This window comes from Doryrhamphus excisus, linkage group LG19 (assembly GCF_037039965.1).
Source record: "Doryrhamphus excisus strain RoL-2023G ecotype Guam linkage group LG19, RoL_Dexc_Guam_v1.1, whole genome shotgun sequence".
Lineage (NCBI taxonomy): Eukaryota > Metazoa > Chordata > Actinopteri > Syngnathiformes > Syngnathidae > Doryrhamphus > Doryrhamphus excisus.
Genome location: NC_136375.1, coordinates 14,467,016 through 14,484,691, shown reverse-complemented (window position 1 = coordinate 14,484,691; position 17,676 = coordinate 14,467,016). Strand labels below are relative to the sequence as shown.

The 17,676-nt window shown below is 43.0% G+C and overlaps 2 protein-coding genes across 4 annotated transcripts in view; one reads left to right on the top strand and one right to left on the bottom strand.

Moving 5' to 3' along the window:
* Window positions 1-354: 354 nt before the first annotated feature.
* ubxn2a (UBX domain protein 2A) lies at window positions 355-5,813 on the bottom strand. The gene is made up of 7 exons (XM_058056938.2): window positions 5,650-5,813; window positions 5,359-5,412; window positions 5,134-5,245; window positions 4,167-4,276; window positions 3,960-4,097; window positions 2,901-3,062; window positions 355-1,447 (listed from the first exon to the last, which is right to left on the bottom strand). The coding sequence occupies exons 2-7, from the start codon at window positions 5,391-5,393 to the stop codon at window positions 1,264-1,266; spliced, it is 741 nt and encodes a 246-aa protein (XP_057912921.2). The 5' UTR covers window positions 5,394-5,412; window positions 5,650-5,813; the 3' UTR covers window positions 355-1,263.
* A 1,210-nt stretch (window positions 5,814-7,023) lies between these two features.
* Window positions 7,024-17,676, top strand: part of atad2b (ATPase family AAA domain containing 2B) — a 74,664-nt gene continuing 64,011 nt past the window's right edge. For all 3 annotated transcript variants that reach the window (XR_013630399.1, XR_009120261.2, XM_058057547.2), the window contains exons 1-15: window positions 7,024-7,255; window positions 10,014-10,180; window positions 10,267-10,298; window positions 10,377-10,515; window positions 10,652-10,751; window positions 10,834-10,957; window positions 11,036-11,197; window positions 12,492-12,567; window positions 12,651-12,752; window positions 12,832-12,943; window positions 13,008-13,123; window positions 14,679-14,853; window positions 14,935-15,023; window positions 16,269-16,428; window positions 17,035-17,125. Coding sequence is in view for 1 of the 3 variants with exons in the window: in XM_058057547.2 (XP_057913530.2) it covers window positions 7,157-7,255; window positions 10,014-10,180; window positions 10,267-10,298; window positions 10,377-10,515; window positions 10,652-10,751; window positions 10,834-10,957; window positions 11,036-11,197; window positions 12,492-12,567; window positions 12,651-12,752; window positions 12,832-12,943; window positions 13,008-13,123; window positions 14,679-14,853; window positions 14,935-15,023; window positions 16,269-16,428; window positions 17,035-17,125 (1,744 nt within the window). In the remaining 2 variants the exon portion in view is untranslated. The remainder of the gene's footprint in view (window positions 7,256-10,013; window positions 10,181-10,266; window positions 10,299-10,376; window positions 10,516-10,651; window positions 10,752-10,833; window positions 10,958-11,035; window positions 11,198-12,491; window positions 12,568-12,650; window positions 12,753-12,831; window positions 12,944-13,007; window positions 13,124-14,678; window positions 14,854-14,934; window positions 15,024-16,268; window positions 16,429-17,034; window positions 17,126-17,676) is intronic.

Here is a 17,676-nt window from a genome sequence, read left to right as displayed (position 1 = left end):
ACACTGATACCACACCTGGAAGCACTCCGATAACACACCTGGAAGCATACTGACACCGCACCTGGGGAACACACTGATACCACGCCTGGAAGCATACTGATACCACACCTGGAATCACACTCATACCACGCCTGTGAGCACTCCAATAACACACCTGGAAGCATACTGACACCGCACCTGGGGAACACTGATACCACACCTGGAAGAACAACGATACCACACCTGGAAGAACAACGATACCACACCTGGAAGCATAATAATACCATTCCTGGAAGCATACCGATACCACACCTGGGGCGCGCACACCGATACCATGCCTGGATGCACAATACCACCACACCTGGAAGCACACCGATACCACACCTGGAAGCACACCGATACCACACCTGGGGAACACACTGACACCATGCCTGGAAGCACACTGATACCACATCTGTGAGGAAAACACTGATACCACACCTATGGGAAGCACACTGATACCGCACGTGGGGAACACACCGATACCACACCTGGAAGCACAAAACTGCATCTTTGGTGTAGATGGTAGGTTTGTTTTTTATTTCTGTAATGACTGTTGAGATCAAATGAATAATTATAAATGACTATAAATGACATTGCATATTGCATTCTTTGTCTTATTTTGCACACATAGTGTTTATTATTTACTGTTAACATAGTGTTTATTATTTACTGTTAACAGAGTGTTTATTATTTACTGTTAACATAGTGTTTATTATTTACTGTTAACATAGTGTTTATTATTTACTGTTAACATAGTGTTTATTAGTTTACTGTTAACATAGTGTTTATTATTTACTGTTAACATAGTGTTTATTATTTACTGTTAACATAGTGTTTATTATTTACTGTTAACATAGTGTTTATTAATTTACTGTTAACATAGTGTTTATTAGTTTACTGTTAACATAGTGTTTATTATTTACTGTTAACATAGTGTTTATTTAATGCATCCTGTGGCATCACAGTAAACAAGCATGATGTGTTCATTCCAGGCTGCCAATATTGCTATCTTTTATCGATATCAGTAAAGCGCTGGACAATATCGGTATATGTGATATCAGTAAGAAAGCATCTCTGTTTTACATACTGAATGGTGGTGAATATCTGATGAAGACTGAACCCATCAGTGGTTTTGATTGGATGAAGGCAAAGGTGTCCGCTTTATGACCCACAGCACCAATGACAGGATGGATGAAAGAAAGGTGAAAGTTCACAAGGGAATCAGAGGAACGATGGTGACGGTCAGGAGTGTCCGAAGGGCGCCTGTGTCTCCAGGGGCCGCTGGACGATGACGGCGTTGGCCAAATCCGCCTCCTGGAGGCTCAGGTCTTTGTCGCTAAGCTCCCGCACGGGAAGAGACGTGGTCAGGATGAAAGGCGGGCAGCTCCTCTGGCAGCGCGACACAAAGTCTTGAACGTCCACGATCCTGGCGGTGAAAGATGGAGGAAAGTGGGTGGCAAACGTCCTCGCTTGGATGCTACCCAATTCAATAAAACGCTCACATAATTTGAAAACCGGCTTACATTTCGGGGAGGAACTACGCAGCGAGGCTTACCCCACTCAGGTGAGACTTAAAATAGACAATTATTTGAATATTTAAAAAAGAACTAAAATACAAAAAAATCTGTTTTTACAAACAAAAAAATCTATTTTTGCAAACAAAAAAATCTATTTTTGCAAACAAAAAAAATCTATTTTTGGGGCGATAGGCGGGGTACACCCTGGACTGATGGCCAGCCAATCACAGGGCACATATAGACAAACAACCATTCACACTCACATTCATACCTATGGACAATTTGGAGTGGCTAATTAACCTAGCTAATGTTTTTGGAATGTGGGAGGAAACCGGAGGACCCGGAGAAAACCCACGCATGCACGGGGAGAACATGCAAACTCCACACAGATTGCTGAGGGTGGAATTGAACTCGGGTCTCCTAGCTGTGAGACCTGTGCGTTAACCGCTTGATCGCCATGTAGCCGCGATACAGTGCATTCATGGTAAAATAAAAAAAAAAATTGTAAAATGGCGGTCGAGTGGTTAGCGCGCAGACCTCACAGCGAGGAGATGCGGGTTCAATTCCAACCTCTGCCATCTCTGTGTGGAGTTTGCATGTTCTCCCCGTGCATGCGTGGGTTTTCTCCGGGTACTCCGGTTTCCTCCCACATTCCAAAAACATGCTAGGTTAATTAGCCACTCCAAATTGTCCATAGGTATGAATGTGAGTGTGAATGGTTGTTTGTCTATATGTGCCCTGTGATTGGCTCGCCATCAGTCCAGGGTGTACCCTGCCTGCTTCTCATTTGTTGTTTCAATGAGATATGCTAAGTTCTTTTTGCATGATGATTAAGAATGTTACTTCAAACGTTACCTGAGATCTTAATCATTTATGATGGGGAGAACTTGACCCTGGAACTGATTATTCCGACTTGCATGAAGTGCTATGGGGACAGGTGTATTGGGCCTCCATTATTCATGACCGCCCGACATAACCTTGGCGCCTTGGCCTTGTGAGCGTCCTGCTCACACTAGGCTAGCAGAAGGTTGAAGGGGCTTGGATGGCGCTTCTCCATCCTTGAGCCCCTAACACTGTTATATAAACACTGCATGGGGGTTACGCAACCCCCTCTCCTGGGATTTAATAGATCCACTGCTGCATCTCAGATTATGTTTTCTGCAGCACTCGCTGTGGCCGGGAAACAACATGCCTTCAGCGATACTAGACTTGCATTATGTAATCCTAAAACACAATCTCCCCGCTCAAACCCTCTTGCCTCCTAAACTGGAACAAGCGGCAATGTTTTTGTCATCTTTTCAGCAGTGGTAGAGATTAAGCTTTGAACGTGTTGTTTTTTTTATTCGGCTGGGCCGTACGCACCGATGTGACAGGTTGAACCTCTGCACCAATCTCCTCCCATCGGCCAACCAGATCTGTAACGAGGTCACAGGGAGGGTGTGGTCCAGCGTTACCATGGGGATAGGAGGAGATTCTCCGTCCTCGTGCACAGATGGCGACCTGGCCACGACTCTGGGGGCCACGCTGTGGTGGAGAGGACGAGCAGAAATGAAAGATTAGGATATACAATGATATAGCTGGATATACAAAAAGCAGCGTTGTGTCTGTTTGCAAAAGCAAATTAAACGAATGCTCTTTTGGAGTTCTCTTCTTGTCAGGGTGATGACCTGCTTTGCTAAACTTGGATGTAGAGTGACACCTAGTGGTAGGAAAGGAAATTGACGATCACAATTGCACTTTTATTTATTCATTCATTCATTCATTTTCTACCGCTTTTACGAGGGTCGCAGGGGTGCTGGAGCCTATCCCAGCTGTCTTCGGGCGAGAGGCGGGGTACACCCTGGACTGGTCACCAGCCAATCACAGGGCACATATAGACAAACAACCATTCACACTCACATTCATACCTATGGACAATTTGGAGTCGTTAATTAACCTAGCATGTTTTTGGAATGTGGGAGGAAACCGGAGTACCCGGAGAAAACCCACACATGCACGGGGAGAACATGCAAACTCCACACAGAGAATTCAATATTTTTTATTGCTATTAAAATAATTTTTTTTTTTTAATTTCTATACTGCTTATACTCACTAGGGATTATAATAAAAAAAATTATTTTATAAATGTGTTACTTTTTTATTTTGTGAATTTCATATATCATGTAAAAAAATCAATTCAATATTTTTTTACTGCTATTAAAATAATTCAAAATTTTTTAATTAAAAAATTTGGAGAGGCCAATTAACCTAGCATGTTTTTGGAATGTGGGAGGAAACCGGAGTACGCGGAGAAAACCCACGCATGCACGGGGAGAACATGCAAACTCCACACAGAGATGTGTCGAGGGTGGAATTGAACCCTGGTCTCCTAGCTGTGAGGTCTGCGCGCTAACCACTCGACTCGATTGAATCAGCTCTCACCTCCCAAGCCGGTATCCTCTCCCGCTGAAAGGGTGGAAAACCTTCTTCTTGGGAACGTATGCTTCCTCCGTCAGGTCTTCCACGTTGACCTCCAGCTCCTCCTCCTCGGCTCGGCTCTCCCACTCCGTCGGCAGCTCCCTACAGAATAAGCGTTTATTTCATGTGGTCGCCGCTCTTCCTTATAAATGTGACTGAATGTAAACTGACCCTCTCTTGATGGCGTCCAGGAACTGCTGGTTTTCAGGTATGGAGTAGCTGCGGAACTCCTGGTCGTTGACGGTGAAGCCGTCCTTCCAGAGGCGCACCACCATTTCAACCTGATTGTGTAATCAATTTCCATATTTGTTGGCAAAAACGTACCAGAAGAGCCATACAGGCAACAAACGGCGCTGCAGCTCTGGATTCAGCAGAGGGCGCTGACACACAGGTCACGAGTCATATACATATTTTGACAACATGTGATGTGCTTAACGACTGTGAGAGGCATAGAATTGGGTTTTGAGTGTTAAATTATATTTGTAGGCCTTTTTATTTCTGTTTTTTTTTCACCATTTGCAAACAGCAGGCTTCTACTGTATTACAAAGGTGTATTCGTCTGATACTGACAAAGTAATTGGGATTTTATGACTAGAAAGTCATGTTTACACAAGAATAACCTAGGACACGCTGGAAGGATTATGTCTCAGGAGCTGGCCTGGGAAAGCCTTGGTGTCCTTTATGACAGTCAACATTTTACGAGAATAAAATAATAATAATATGGAAAAAAGTTATGAATTTACAAGACCAAAGTGGCAATTTTATGTAAATAAAATGACAAAATGGCATAACAAAATACAGTCGCATTTTAAACATCGCTCTCTCACACTTTTTGGAAAATTACGGAATTAAAAAATGATGGCTTTTTGTGGTAGACTCTGATCTATTATTAGTCCAAAAATAATAAAAGACAAGTGCTATGTAGTATTATAGCCACTTGGCATCAGTTATGCGAGATAGAGGATACTGTAGCTATGTTTTGGTTTAATTTGATTACTTCAATGTGCCAGAAAACATAAAAAACATGAGCTGCAAATGACCCAGAGCTGCATGTTGGAAAGAGCTGGTGTTCATCTCTTTTTTTGTTTTCAGTGCAAATAACCGTCATCTTATGATGCAAATTGCCTTTGTTTCTAACCTTAGATGTCCCTGGTGCATCATAACAGATCTTCTCCACCTCATCCAGGAGGTCTTCTACTGAGAAACTACATCTCATCGGAGCCTCCTCTTCATTGTCATCACTGCCAACCCTTTGAAGACAAAAACAGCACCACTGTGTGCCTCACTGCCTTGACATTCACAACGTCATTTCAAAACAAATGATATTCTGGACACATCACATGAAAAATGGCCATTTTCTTACCAACTGTCATCATTCTCGACATCATTGTGTATCATGTCGTCTTGTGTTGTCCATCTGAAAACAGAAACAGAAGACAAACTGTCATCTCAGAGACATTTATAACACAGTTAAGTGGTTGGCTAATGGTGCCTTTTACTTTTAACACGTCCCATTTTGTTTTAATTCCCTAATGTTTTGACAGCTATACCCCCTCTTAAAGTTAAGGTGGCTATCATTGGATCAGAACATCGACATTAAAAAAAACTGTAAACAACATTTGCATGCTGACGTGTAAGCTACAAGCTAATTTACCAGTATTTTGTCGGCTGATTAGCAGCTCCACACAGCCTCATCAACCGCACTCGTTTACGGCAGCAACTCTGACATCAGGCAGCAGCAACGTAAATCGGCTTGTACTGTCGTAACGATTCCTCTGCGTCCTGCCAGGCAGTTAAAGGCTGTGTTTGAATTCGGGGTCTGCATCTTACTAGGCCAGTAGAACTACCCGGTCTACGAAGGCCACACGTTCAGAGGCTCCTCCTTCAGCCGCAAACCAGCCACATATAGACAAACAACCATTCACACTCACATTCACATCCATGGACAACCAGGAGACGCCAATTAACCTAGCATGTTTTTGGAAGGTGGGAAGAAACCGGACTACCCGGAAAAAACCCATGCATGCATGGGGAGAACATGCAAACTCCACACATAGATGGCTGGGGGTGGAATTGAACTCGGGTCTCCTAGCTGTGAGGCCTGTGTGCTAACCACTGACTGTGATTTTACTAACTTTATGTAAATACCTAAAGCTTCATATTATAAACATCATAAGATGACATCATTATTTTTTTCATCATGTTTTACATGTTTTATTGGCAAATTCTGCGTGCTAACTTTTATGAATGTAAAACTTATGTCATTAGCCAAGTAGTCAAAGTAAAAGTAGCCAAAAAGTAAAAGCTAAATAAAAGAGCTGTGAATATTATATTGTTTAGAATATCAGGTTTAGATGTGAGCTGGAGATAAATCTGGAGAAGTATAACATTTATTCTTTCTCTTGTAAAACCTAATGTAAAAATATAATAATTTTGTTACTTTATTGTTGCGATTGGAGGCAGATATTTTGAAAGGACGTCAGGGTAAACATGAGATCACGTGACACAACCAGGAAGCGTGAGGAGGGCTTGACTGCCTGAATTCACCAGGCTGGTTCGCGGCTGGAGGAGGGGCCTCCAGACGTCTGGCATTCGTAGACCGGGTACTGGTCGAGTTGGATGCAGACCCCGAATTCAAACACAACCAGAGCACGAAAAGACATGGGCGTGATAAGACTGATAAGATAAAAGTGTAAAAAATTTTGGAAGTTCTGAATGATTAAAATGTACAAATTTGACTGCTTTGTATGTTTGAAGCGGATTTTTGACACCTCACCCCGGTCAATTTTGGGGTCGTATAAAGTGAACGTGGGGGGCATTCAAATGCAGTTTTTCTCATGGATGGTCTGAAAGGCCGGGATTTCCCAGTTGTTTCGAACGCAACGGTAGCACGCTATGACATCTTCGCAAAATAAATGGCTTTAATTTCTTATCTTATCTTTTCTTGTCTTAAATCCATAGAGAAAATAAAATGTAAAATATAAATGCACGCTAATTTGAGCACTTTTTAATTTGATATGATCTTGAAGACACACACACACAGGGAAAGAGAGAGAGAGATAGAGCGAGCGAGAGAGAGAGAGAGAAAATGGCGGCTGGATGCTGCGCTCTATGAGCCAGTGTTTGGAGCCGGTTTGGGAGCTTTTTTAACGGGAATAAATATGGTGAACACACGGAATAGCTCGCGACCCTGCAGCGGTCCTTTCATCTCCTCTAGGACTCGCTCGTCGTCGAGGAACGAACGCCACTCTGATGAACACGTAAGCCGGTTTCCTCTTTTCTCTTTGCCCGGCGAGCTAGCACTCGGCACGGCTAGCCATCGCAGCTTGTAACCGTGTGGCCCGGAGGTAGGTGCCCCTATCGGGGCATTGTTCCACGGCTCCAAGACACCGATGCATGGCGTGACACTCACCGGACATCATTCGCACATAACGAAAGACTTCAACTAAGCTGTTTGAACGCTTGTTATTGACACCGGGTCTTATTAAGGAACGTTTAAAGTGGAGGCTAGCGACATTAGCTTGTGGCTAGCTTCAACTTGAGTTCCCTTTGTGTTTGCCACTTTGAACCCAGGCAAGTTCCCTTCACATTTATCCTCCCTCGTTCCCATTTCACAGCAAGTTTACTCGGACTTCGACGGACATTTGTTTCCGGCTTGAATGTATAACCATCTTGGAAGTTTTTAACACTATTGGCATTAGATTAGGTGAAATAACTGGTGTTAGCGCTAGCCCCACAGCTAGCTTGTTGTGGGGGAAGGGATCACAACAGTTGGCTGGCTCACGTCCCGTATTAAGCAAGTCTGAACTTGGTGAACTTTTGGCGTAAATACTATACATTCACCTTATTTATCAATACACGCCATGACCATAAAATCACACCAATATTTGCCGTTTTTTTACAAACTATGCATGATGCAAGATGACTTGACAGCCTTTGTCTCAGAATGTAAACATCTGCCTGTCAGAAAATCAGATTGTTGAGGTTAGCTGCTATGTTATTGTGTTGCAAAGTATAGAATAGGTTATTTCACAATGTTTCAATGAAAGCATCTACCTAGGCTTGAATTGCTTAAAGACATCACAATATTGTATGTCCACAAAAAGCAAAAAGGTCAAGCGGGTGAATATCAAAGCAGCCATACTGTATTCTGCTGATTACAGCTACAGGGGGCATATTGTGTATCTCTGTGGATAGGTGTGGTGCCTACTTGGTTGGTGTGGCTCTGATTCCTATCAGTGCCATTTCAGGTACTACCAGTCCCTAACACTACATACTCCATTGTAGGGTTGGGTGATATGGACCTTAGCATATATAATTTTATAATATAAGTTAAATAATTTGGGAGAACTGTGGTAACTGTGGTCACCATTTTTAAAAATTGGAACAACCTTCATTTTTGGGTGAAATCTGCCAGTATGAAAAGACATGTTGTTGATTACCGTTTTATAGTGTCCATTTCGATTCCATTACAAGCAGTTGATGTTTTTGATTTACAATTTTTGACAATGTCAATGATTTCCTTTTTTTGTTACATCTGTCAGAAACATAGAATTAGGATTCCTTTCCTTGTCCTCTGTTTCGGATTACCTTCTTCAGTTTTGGACCAATATTGACAAAGTAGTTATTGAACTTCCATCATCCATCCATATTGTCATTATAGGTGTTTCCCACCATGAAATAATGAGGGTAATCTGTCTGTCTTGTTACTTTTCCTGATAATACTATTTAGAATACCCCAGGTTGCTCTAATATTGTTTTTGTGCTTGTCTAATAGTTGGCTGTAATACTCCTTCTTACACACTTTTAAGATTGTAGTCAACTCATTTTAATAATTCTTATATGTTATTTCTGCTTCTTTAGTTTATTGAATTATGAATTTCCTGCATAATGTGTTTTTCTGGCAAGTACAGTAAAGTCTCGTTATATCGAAGTACTGCTTATTACGATACTATTTTCATTTCCCGGCAAATTTCTAGTCTTTTATGATATAATTAGTTCCGTTTATAACCGGTTATTATGATAATCCGGTTACTACGATGCCCTTTTCATCTCCCGCCAGCCAATTTGGTCTGCTTATATCGATACAAAAGCAGCTTAAATCAATCTTTGCTTAAGGATTTCAATACCAAAAAAGAACACGGCGAACGGCTGCTTCCAGTCAACTTTATTTTTCACACTTCCACCACCAGAGCGCAGCACACACACACCGATTCCCGCACTTCCTGGTTCACAGGTCATGCTCAACCCGCCCCACATAGCTGGCCAAACACATGCCTGCAACAGAAGAACCAACTGACATAGCATACACACCTATTCCAACGAAGACACAAGCGTACAAATACATGTATTTAATTGTGTTGTATTCAGATATCTTTTTATCGCTTGCAATAATCACTGTTTTTCATATGTACATGCTGGCGTTCGTGGTTTCTCTCGTGTGTATAGATTCTAAACACACGAGAGAAACCACGAACGCAGTTGGTTCTTCTGTTGCAGGCATGTGTTCTATAGTATAGAACAATGTGCATTATTGCCCACTTTTAATGCAGTTCGGCGCAGGATCGGATATATCGACAGTCCGGTTATATTGATATTTTTTCCGACTCCCGACAATATCGATATAACGAGACTTTACTGTATTGGTAAATCCTTTTGTTATTCATCGCTGGTTGTTTTTCTTTTTCTTCCTCTTTATTGGGGTTTTAGTAGTAAAAAAAAACAATCAGGAAATATGCGGATTTGAACATACCTGATTTTTATGATTTTTGCATTTGTATGTATTCCTTTTCCTTAACAGTTGCACAAAAACCTTGCCTTTTTTCACACAACACATGATAAAATGTAACCAAACCACATGTAAAAGTCACCATAAAGATCTGAGTGAATGATCCGTCATATACAGGTGCTGACCAATAAATTAAAATATGACCAAATAATTCATTTGTCTTTTCATGGAAAAAGTGCAACTTCTAGTTACAATTGTAACATCGTGCACCTTGTCTTTGTTGTCACCAGAAGGAGATGAGCAGCGATGTGAGCACTCCCAGCAGCCCACGCCTCAACCCGCCGTCTAAGCGGCCCCGCAGACAGATGGCATCGGAGCCCAGCTCCAGTGATACCTCACCCTCGCCCCAGACTAAAGGGCAGAGGGTCAGTTGGGGCATTCCAACCTACCGCACCAGGTCAGCTGACGAACGTGGTTGCACTTGTAAATGTGTTTAAAAAAAAAAACAAAAAAAACTCACCATCAATTTTCTTTCCATCTCAGGTTGTCCTCTCGTATAATGCAGAACGGACATGGTAATGTCTCGCAGAGCATTCAAAAACCATGAAAGAAGTTTTCCCTTGACTAAATGGTTTGTGTTTTTGACGCCGCAGCCCATGTGGGCCACCGGAAGGAGCAGGGCGACCACTCGCACATGAACGGCCACGTGGAGCTGAAGAGGAGCTGCCGAGTCAGGAAGAGCCAGTTCGAACACCTCAACCAGAGCCTTCTGTTTGACCAGCTGGTCAACAGGTGAGTGGGAAGGAGGTCCAGCTGGCATTCAAATCAGTTCAATAGCAGCGCCACCTACTGTAGTGGAGGAACACCTGGTCCTGTTTTAGCTCGTCACTGTGTTTTTTTTTTTTATGATCACGCTGTGTCTTACCAGCACTGCTGAGGCTGTCCTCCAGGAGATGGATAACATCAGCAGCATCAGGCAGAACCGAGAGGTGGAGCGTCTTCGCATGTGGACCAGAGACACGGAGGAAGTGAGTACCTGAGAGATGGGTGGGGGGGCGGAGGGTGGACGTGAAATTGTATTTTTGTGTGTGTGTTTTTTTTTTTTTTAAGGAAAACATGGACATGTACTCCCGTGTCAAGCGAAGGAAGTCCATGCGCCGGGGAGCTTTCAGTTTGCCCGCACACCATAAAGTCATGAGCAAAGCGGAAGAGGAAGAAGAAGAGGGGACGGAAGGTCGGGTCAAATATTTTTCTTTGTTGGTATCACTGTATTTTCTTGTTGTAAAAAAAAAATGTTTTACGCAACTCGCAGAATCACACGACGATGACGACGACGAAGAAGAAGAGGATGGTGAGGACGACGACGATGAAGACGACGAAGGGGATGAAGCAGAGGAAGCCGGGGAGGGAAACGACAGGCCGTACAACCTCAGGCAGCGCAAGACGGTGCAGAGATACGAAGCGCCACCTATTGGTAACCAGTCATGTTGTACTAGGCCAGGGTGTCCAAAGCACGGTGTGGGGGGCCATTTGTAGCCCGTGGCCTGCTGCACGTTCTTAACATCTCATGTAACACGAAAACAGAAATAGAAAATTCATTCATTCATTCATTTTCTACCGCTTTTTCCTCACGAGGGTTGCGGGGGGTGCTGGAGCCTATCCCAGTTGTCTTCGGGCGAGAGGCGGGGTACACCCTGGACTGGTGGCCAGCCAATCACAGGGCACATATAGACAAACAACCATTCACACTCACATTCATACCCACGCATGCACGGGGAGAACATGCAAACTCCACACAGAGATGGCCGAGGGTGAGAAATAGAAAATTCAGCAGTAATTTTCTAAGATAAAATCAAGTGTCATGAGAAAAACTTTTTATGGCTTTTTATTTTTTACGAGTTTTTAATGAGTTTTTTTAATGATTTTATGAGTAGCATTACATGGGAATATGAGAGATACATTATTTCTTCAGGTTTTAATAGGAAAAAAAGAATATTATGAGAAGAAACATTTTGAAAATTACAAAGAAAGATGAAATATTTTTGAAAAAAACAGTAGGAAAAATGGGACAAAAGTTATGTTATGAGAATTAAGTGAAAATAATGTAGGAATAAAGTCCTTTTTATGGCTTTTTATTTTTTACAAGTTTTTAATGAGTTTTTTATGAGTAGCATAATGTTGGAATATGAGATTATTTCTTCAGGGTTTAATAGGAAAAAAAGTTATAATATAATGTGAATAAAGTCAAAATATGACAAAATATAATCAGAATATTATGAGAAGAAACATTTTGAAAATTACAAAGAAAGATGAAATATTTTTGAAAAAAAAAACAGTAGGAAAAATGGGGCAAAAGTTATGTTATGAGAATAAAGTGAAAATAATGTGGGCATAAAGTCCTAATTACATAATTGCAAGAACATTTGGAGCACGGGTGGGCAAACCAGCACTGGGGGGGTTGGGGGGTTGGGGTAGCAGGAATGTAAAAAAAAAACAAACCATTACCATTTTCAAGATACAATCGTTTGAGATAGTAATATCAAAACTGTAGATTTTCTTAATAAAACTGCTATTAGCATTAGAAATGATCATCCAGCTTTCAATGAGACCCCCTCTGGACAAGTATGGACCCTGAATTAGGCAGAAGTTTGAGCTGACTTTGGCGATGGTTAAATCCATTTTTATTTGACAGTGCTCACGTGTGTTATAGGATCATTTGAAACCTTTGCAATCATTAATCTCTTTTTTTGTTTTTTTTCTGTACACAGAACCGGTAAACAGGAAGCAAAGCAACCCCTCGCTCTTTGACACCCACAGATCCCCAGCAAGAAGAAGCCATATACGGTTGGTGGATGCTCATGCTCATGCACTGGAAATACATGGCATGTCGGGAAAAACTCCAGTGACGCAATGCTCTTTGTTGGCAGAGTGAAGAAACACGCCATCCACAGCAGCGACACCACCTCGTCTTCAGATGAGGAACGCTTTGAGAGGAGGAAGAGCAAGAGCATGACTCGGGCGAGGAACAGGTGAAGAGATGCTTTCCCACAGCAGATGCTATGGATCGTGGTTTCTCTATGTGTCTATCAATGCTCCTTTTCCTCACAGGTGTTTGCCTATGAACTTGACCGCAGAGGACCTGGCGAGTGGCGTCCTGCGCGATCGGGCCAAAGTAGGAGCGAGCCTGGCGGATGTGGACCCCATGAACCTTGACTCCTCTGTAAGTCGGCAACACCAACAAACTCCAAAAATAGTTTTACTAAAGCATTCATGTGCCGTGGCAGGTGAAATTTGACCACGTGGGCGGCCTGGGCAACCATATCCAGTCACTAAAGGAGATGGTCGTGTTCCCACTTCTGTACCCGGAAGTCTTTGAGAGATTCAAGATTCAGCCGCCGAGGTTGGTGCAGGATCTTATTGTTATTGTAGACTGATTGAAAATGCTTTTAGAGTAGGGCTGGGCGATACATGGATATTTTCATTCATTCATTTTCTACCGCTTTTTCCTCACGAGGGTCGCGGGGGTGCTGGAGCCTATCCCAGCTGTCTTTGGGCGAGAGGCGGAGTACAACCTGGACTGGTCGCCAGCCAATCACAGGGCACATATAGACAAACAACCATTCACACTCACATTCATACCTATGGACAATTTGGAGTCTAGCATGTTTTTGGAATGTGGGAGGAAACCGGAGTACCCGGAGAAAACCCACGCATGCACGAGGAGAACATGCAAACTCCACACAGAGATGGCCGAGGGTGGAATTGAACCCTAGTACACAATCAAGTCCTAGCTTGAAATAAAGTTGCAATTTCTCAGAAAATGATGAGGAAAAATAATGTCCTGATAGTTACATTAAACACAGCAGCAGGCTAACCCAAGCATCTTACTTGTTTACTTCTTACTTGGAATGTGGGAGGAAACCGGAGAAAACCCAAGCATGCACGAGGAGAACATGCAAACTCCACACAGAGTACATGGATATTTTGAAAATTGAAATTAATCTTTTAAGCACGCATATCCTTCATGTCGGGCGGCACGGCGGTCTAGTGGTTAGCGCGCAGACCTCACAGCTAGAAAACCAGGGTTCAATTCCACCCTCGGCCATCTCTGTGTGGAGTTTGCATGTTCTCCCCGTGCATGTGTGGGTTTTCTCCGGGTACTCCGGTTTCCTCCCACATTCCAAAAAACATGCTAGGTTAATTGGCGACTCCAAATTGTCCATAGGTATGAATGTGAGTGTGAATGGTTGTTTGTCTATATGTGCCCTGTGATTGGCTGGCCACCAGTCCAGCGTGTACCAGGACAGCTGGGATAGGCTCCAGCACCCCCCGCGACCCTCGTGAGGAAAAAGCGGTAGAAAATGAATGAATGAATCCTTCATATCCATATAGGCTCATGTTTGAAGATGTCGCCGCCCTAGTGGCAACCCTATATTTTCTGCTCCATTTGTAATGTTTAATAGTCATACTTCATATTGTGTTTTGTGCAAGTGTACATTTGTAGCTTGCTTGTTGCTGGACTCATTCCCTCGTGGCTCCTACACTCGGAGCAGATGTTAGCTTTGAGCACACCTTCGCTACGCTGAGCGATCGGCGATACGGAGGAGGAGAGGCTGCATTGCGGGAGTGAACATCGGAAAAGACTGTATAAATGCCAAATAAATGTTTTTTCCGTCTGTCATGGATGGAAGCGCTAACAGTGCTAACCAAAGAGACTACCATAGTGCAGCTTGATTAAGATGGATGTTTTTCCAAATTTATTAAAAAAAAGGGAATGTACTAGTTTATTTCATTTTTTAAAATTGTTCTATAAGATTTGGCTTTTGTCTAAACGTACTCTGTGGAAAACATCTCGGGATATGTATCGTATATCGTTATCCAACCTAAACTTTTGATCCATATCACCCGGCCCTATTTTAGAGCGCTACTGACCCTCCTCCCTCTGGTCCTGGCAGGGGGTGTTTGTTCTACGGTCCTCCAGGCACAGGAAAGACCCTGGTGGCCCGAGCTCTCGCCAACGAGTGCAGCCAGGGAGACCGCAAGGTTTCTTTCTTCATGAGGAAAGGTGCCGACTGCCTCAGCAAGTGGGTCGGCGAATCGGAGCGCCAGCTGCGCCTGCTCTTTGACCAGGTGACTCTCCAGAAGCCTTGTTGTTTTTTTTTTGTTTTGGGTGCCAATTCCTTACCAGTCCTCTTTGTTAATTCTGATCAGGCCTACCTGATGAGGCCGTCCATCATCTTCTTTGACGAGATTGATGGTTTGGCGCCGGTTCGCTCCAGTAGGCAGGATCAAATCCACAGGTAAGACACAAAGACTTGGTTTCCTGGTTTACTAATCTATAAGTCATATATTATTTTATATTAGAAATCGTGGGTCGCACGGTGTACAAGTGGTTAGCACATAGGCCACACAGTCAGGAGATCAGGAAGACCTGGGTTCGATTCTCTGTGTGGAGTTTGCATGTTCTTGCTGTGTGTGGCTTTTCTTTCTCCCGGTACTCCCGTTTTCCTGCCCCCATTCCAAAAACATGTTAGCATGTTAGCTTCATTGGCCACTCCAAATTGTCCATAGGTATGAATGTGAGTGTGAATGGTTGTTTGTCTATATGTGCCCTGTGATTGGCTGGTCACCAGTCCAGGGTGTACACCCCTTCTCGCCCGAAGACAGCTGGGATAGGCTCCAGCGCGCCTGTGACCCTCGTGAGGAAAAGCGGTAGAAAATGAATGAATGAATGAATTTGCACAAATAGGTCTGCAAGGCGGTTGAGTGGTTAGCACGCAGACCTCATAGCTAGGAGACCCAAGTTCAATCCTACTCTGGGCCATCTCTGTGTGGAGTTTGCGTGTTCTCCCCGTGCATGCGTGGGTTTTCTCTGGGGACTTCGGTTTCCTCCCACATTCCAAAAACATGCTAGGTTAATTGGTGACTCCAAATTGGGATTTGTTATGAATGTGAGTGTGAATGGTTGTTTGTCTATATGTGCCCTGTGATTGGCTGGCCACCATTCCAGGCTGTACCCTGCCTGCTTCTCATTTGTTGTTTCAATGAGATATGCTAAGTTGTTTATTGGCCTGGGTGGACCCCGCCTCTCGCCCGAGGACAGCTGGGATAGGCTCCAGCACCCCCGTGACCCTTGTGAGGAAAAGCGGTAGAAAATGAATGAATGAATGAATTTGCACAAACAGGGCTGCACGGCGGTCGAGTGGTTAGCGCGCAGACCTGAGACAGCTGGGATAGGCTCCAGCATACCCGCGACCCTAATAGGGATAAGTGGTATAGAAAATGGATGGATGATAAATTATGATTCTCCACACAACAAACTGCAAACTGGTGGTTGCAGAGTATTGCTGCACGCCATTTTGCTTCTGACTGCTGGAATGCCGGTTACTTGTTTTCCCTATTCACATTCTGACAAAAGTAGAAAACTACAAATATGGCCGAAAGATCATAGCATTTGCCACTTGGCAAGTACTATGCATTGACACAATGACTGGGTAGAAACAATTGATTGTGGTTTATTTACCCACCTTCCTTTTGTCTTCTAGTTCCATCGTGTCCACGCTGCTGGCCTTGATGGACGGCATGGACAGCCGCGGGGAGATAGTGGTCATCGGTGCTACCAACAGACTTGACTCTATTGACCCGGCGTTACGGCGGCCCGGACGCTTCGATCGGGAGTTTCTCTTCAATCTGCCTGACAAGACGGTGAGAGACATGGTCATGGCTTTCCAACAAAAAAAAAACATGTCTACCATGGACAAAGTACTGCATGTTACATTTGACTTGAATAAAAAGCTAACATCAGGATATTTATTACACATGCAAGAACCCACCGCAAAGTGTTGCAGTCTGTTGCAATAGGGGCTTCTCACCCATTTAAACGCACACGGCTCCTCTGGACCTATCCTTGTCCGTTTGCACGACACAATACCGAAACCTGTCCAATGCCGCAAGTGTGATGAAAGAAGATGAAAAAAAAGGGCTTGCCGCTCTTGACAATAGCGAGCACTTTGCTTCTAAACGTCGGGCCCGTCCTGCGCCGGTGATGCAACACACTCGGCTCACCTCCAGTCTTTGCCGTGCCGTCAGCTCAGACTAAGAGCTCCAGCACAAAGTTGACATGTTTTATTTGTGATGAAACCTGTTCTCTCTTTCTTTCTTTCATCCATGCCAGGCAGGTCTCCTTTTGACTGCGACAGCAACTAAAGACATTCAACGCTGTCGCTTTGTACTTATTCCTCGCTCCTGTCATGACAAACAAGACTTCAGTCATCATTTTGCCTTTTGTCTTTTTCCTCTTCTCTTAAACAGGCTCGAAAGCACATTTTGCAGATCCACACTCAGGACTGGAATCCAAAATTGTCTGAGGAATTTGTAGATGAACTTGCAGAAAAGTGTGTCGGTAAGAGGGACAAATAATAATAATAATAATAATAATATGGAAATAAATCTAAATGTACTGCATGTGTATATTTTTTATGCCGCTTGTCCTCACTAGCGTCGGTGGGGCGTGCTGGAGCCTATCCTTAGCTGACTTTCAGTGGTGTATAATATTTAGCCATAATAATCATATCATTAGCAAGCAAGAATTTATTTTTTTTTAATCATTACTATTCATGTTTTGTTTAGGCTGGAAACATGAATGCAATTTAATATTTATTTTTATTTTTATTTTTATTTTTATTTTTATTTTTATTTTTATTTTTATTTTTATGTTTATTTATATTTATATGTTTATTTATTTATATTTTATATTTATTTATATTTATTTATTTATATTTCAAAGTTTTTTCGCAGGTCATCATTGAAACAGAAATATTCTGTTCCGGGGTCGAACTGGCTTCATATTAAAAACCAACAGCCAGTGTTTAAAGCTACATGCTAACAGTATGCTAACACTACCTTAAGTAGTAAATTGGTAGTGTTGTTAAGTGTTCTGCAGTATTTCAGTGC

What these genes read in the sequence shown, in the direction of transcription:
- ubxn2a (XM_058056938.2), bottom strand. Translation starts at nt 5,393, where the DNA reads ATGATACACAATGATGTCGAGAATGATGACAGTTG. An exon ending in ATGCACCAGGGACATCTAAG is followed by an intron (nt 4,277 to 5,133) that starts GTTAGAAACAAA and finishes TTACACAATCAG; the next exon opens with GTTGAAATGGTGGTGCGCCT. An exon ending in AGGTTCAACCTGTCACATCG is followed by an intron (nt 1,448 to 2,900) that starts GTGCGTACGGCC and finishes TTTCACCGCCAG; the next exon opens with GATCGTGGACGTTCAAGACT.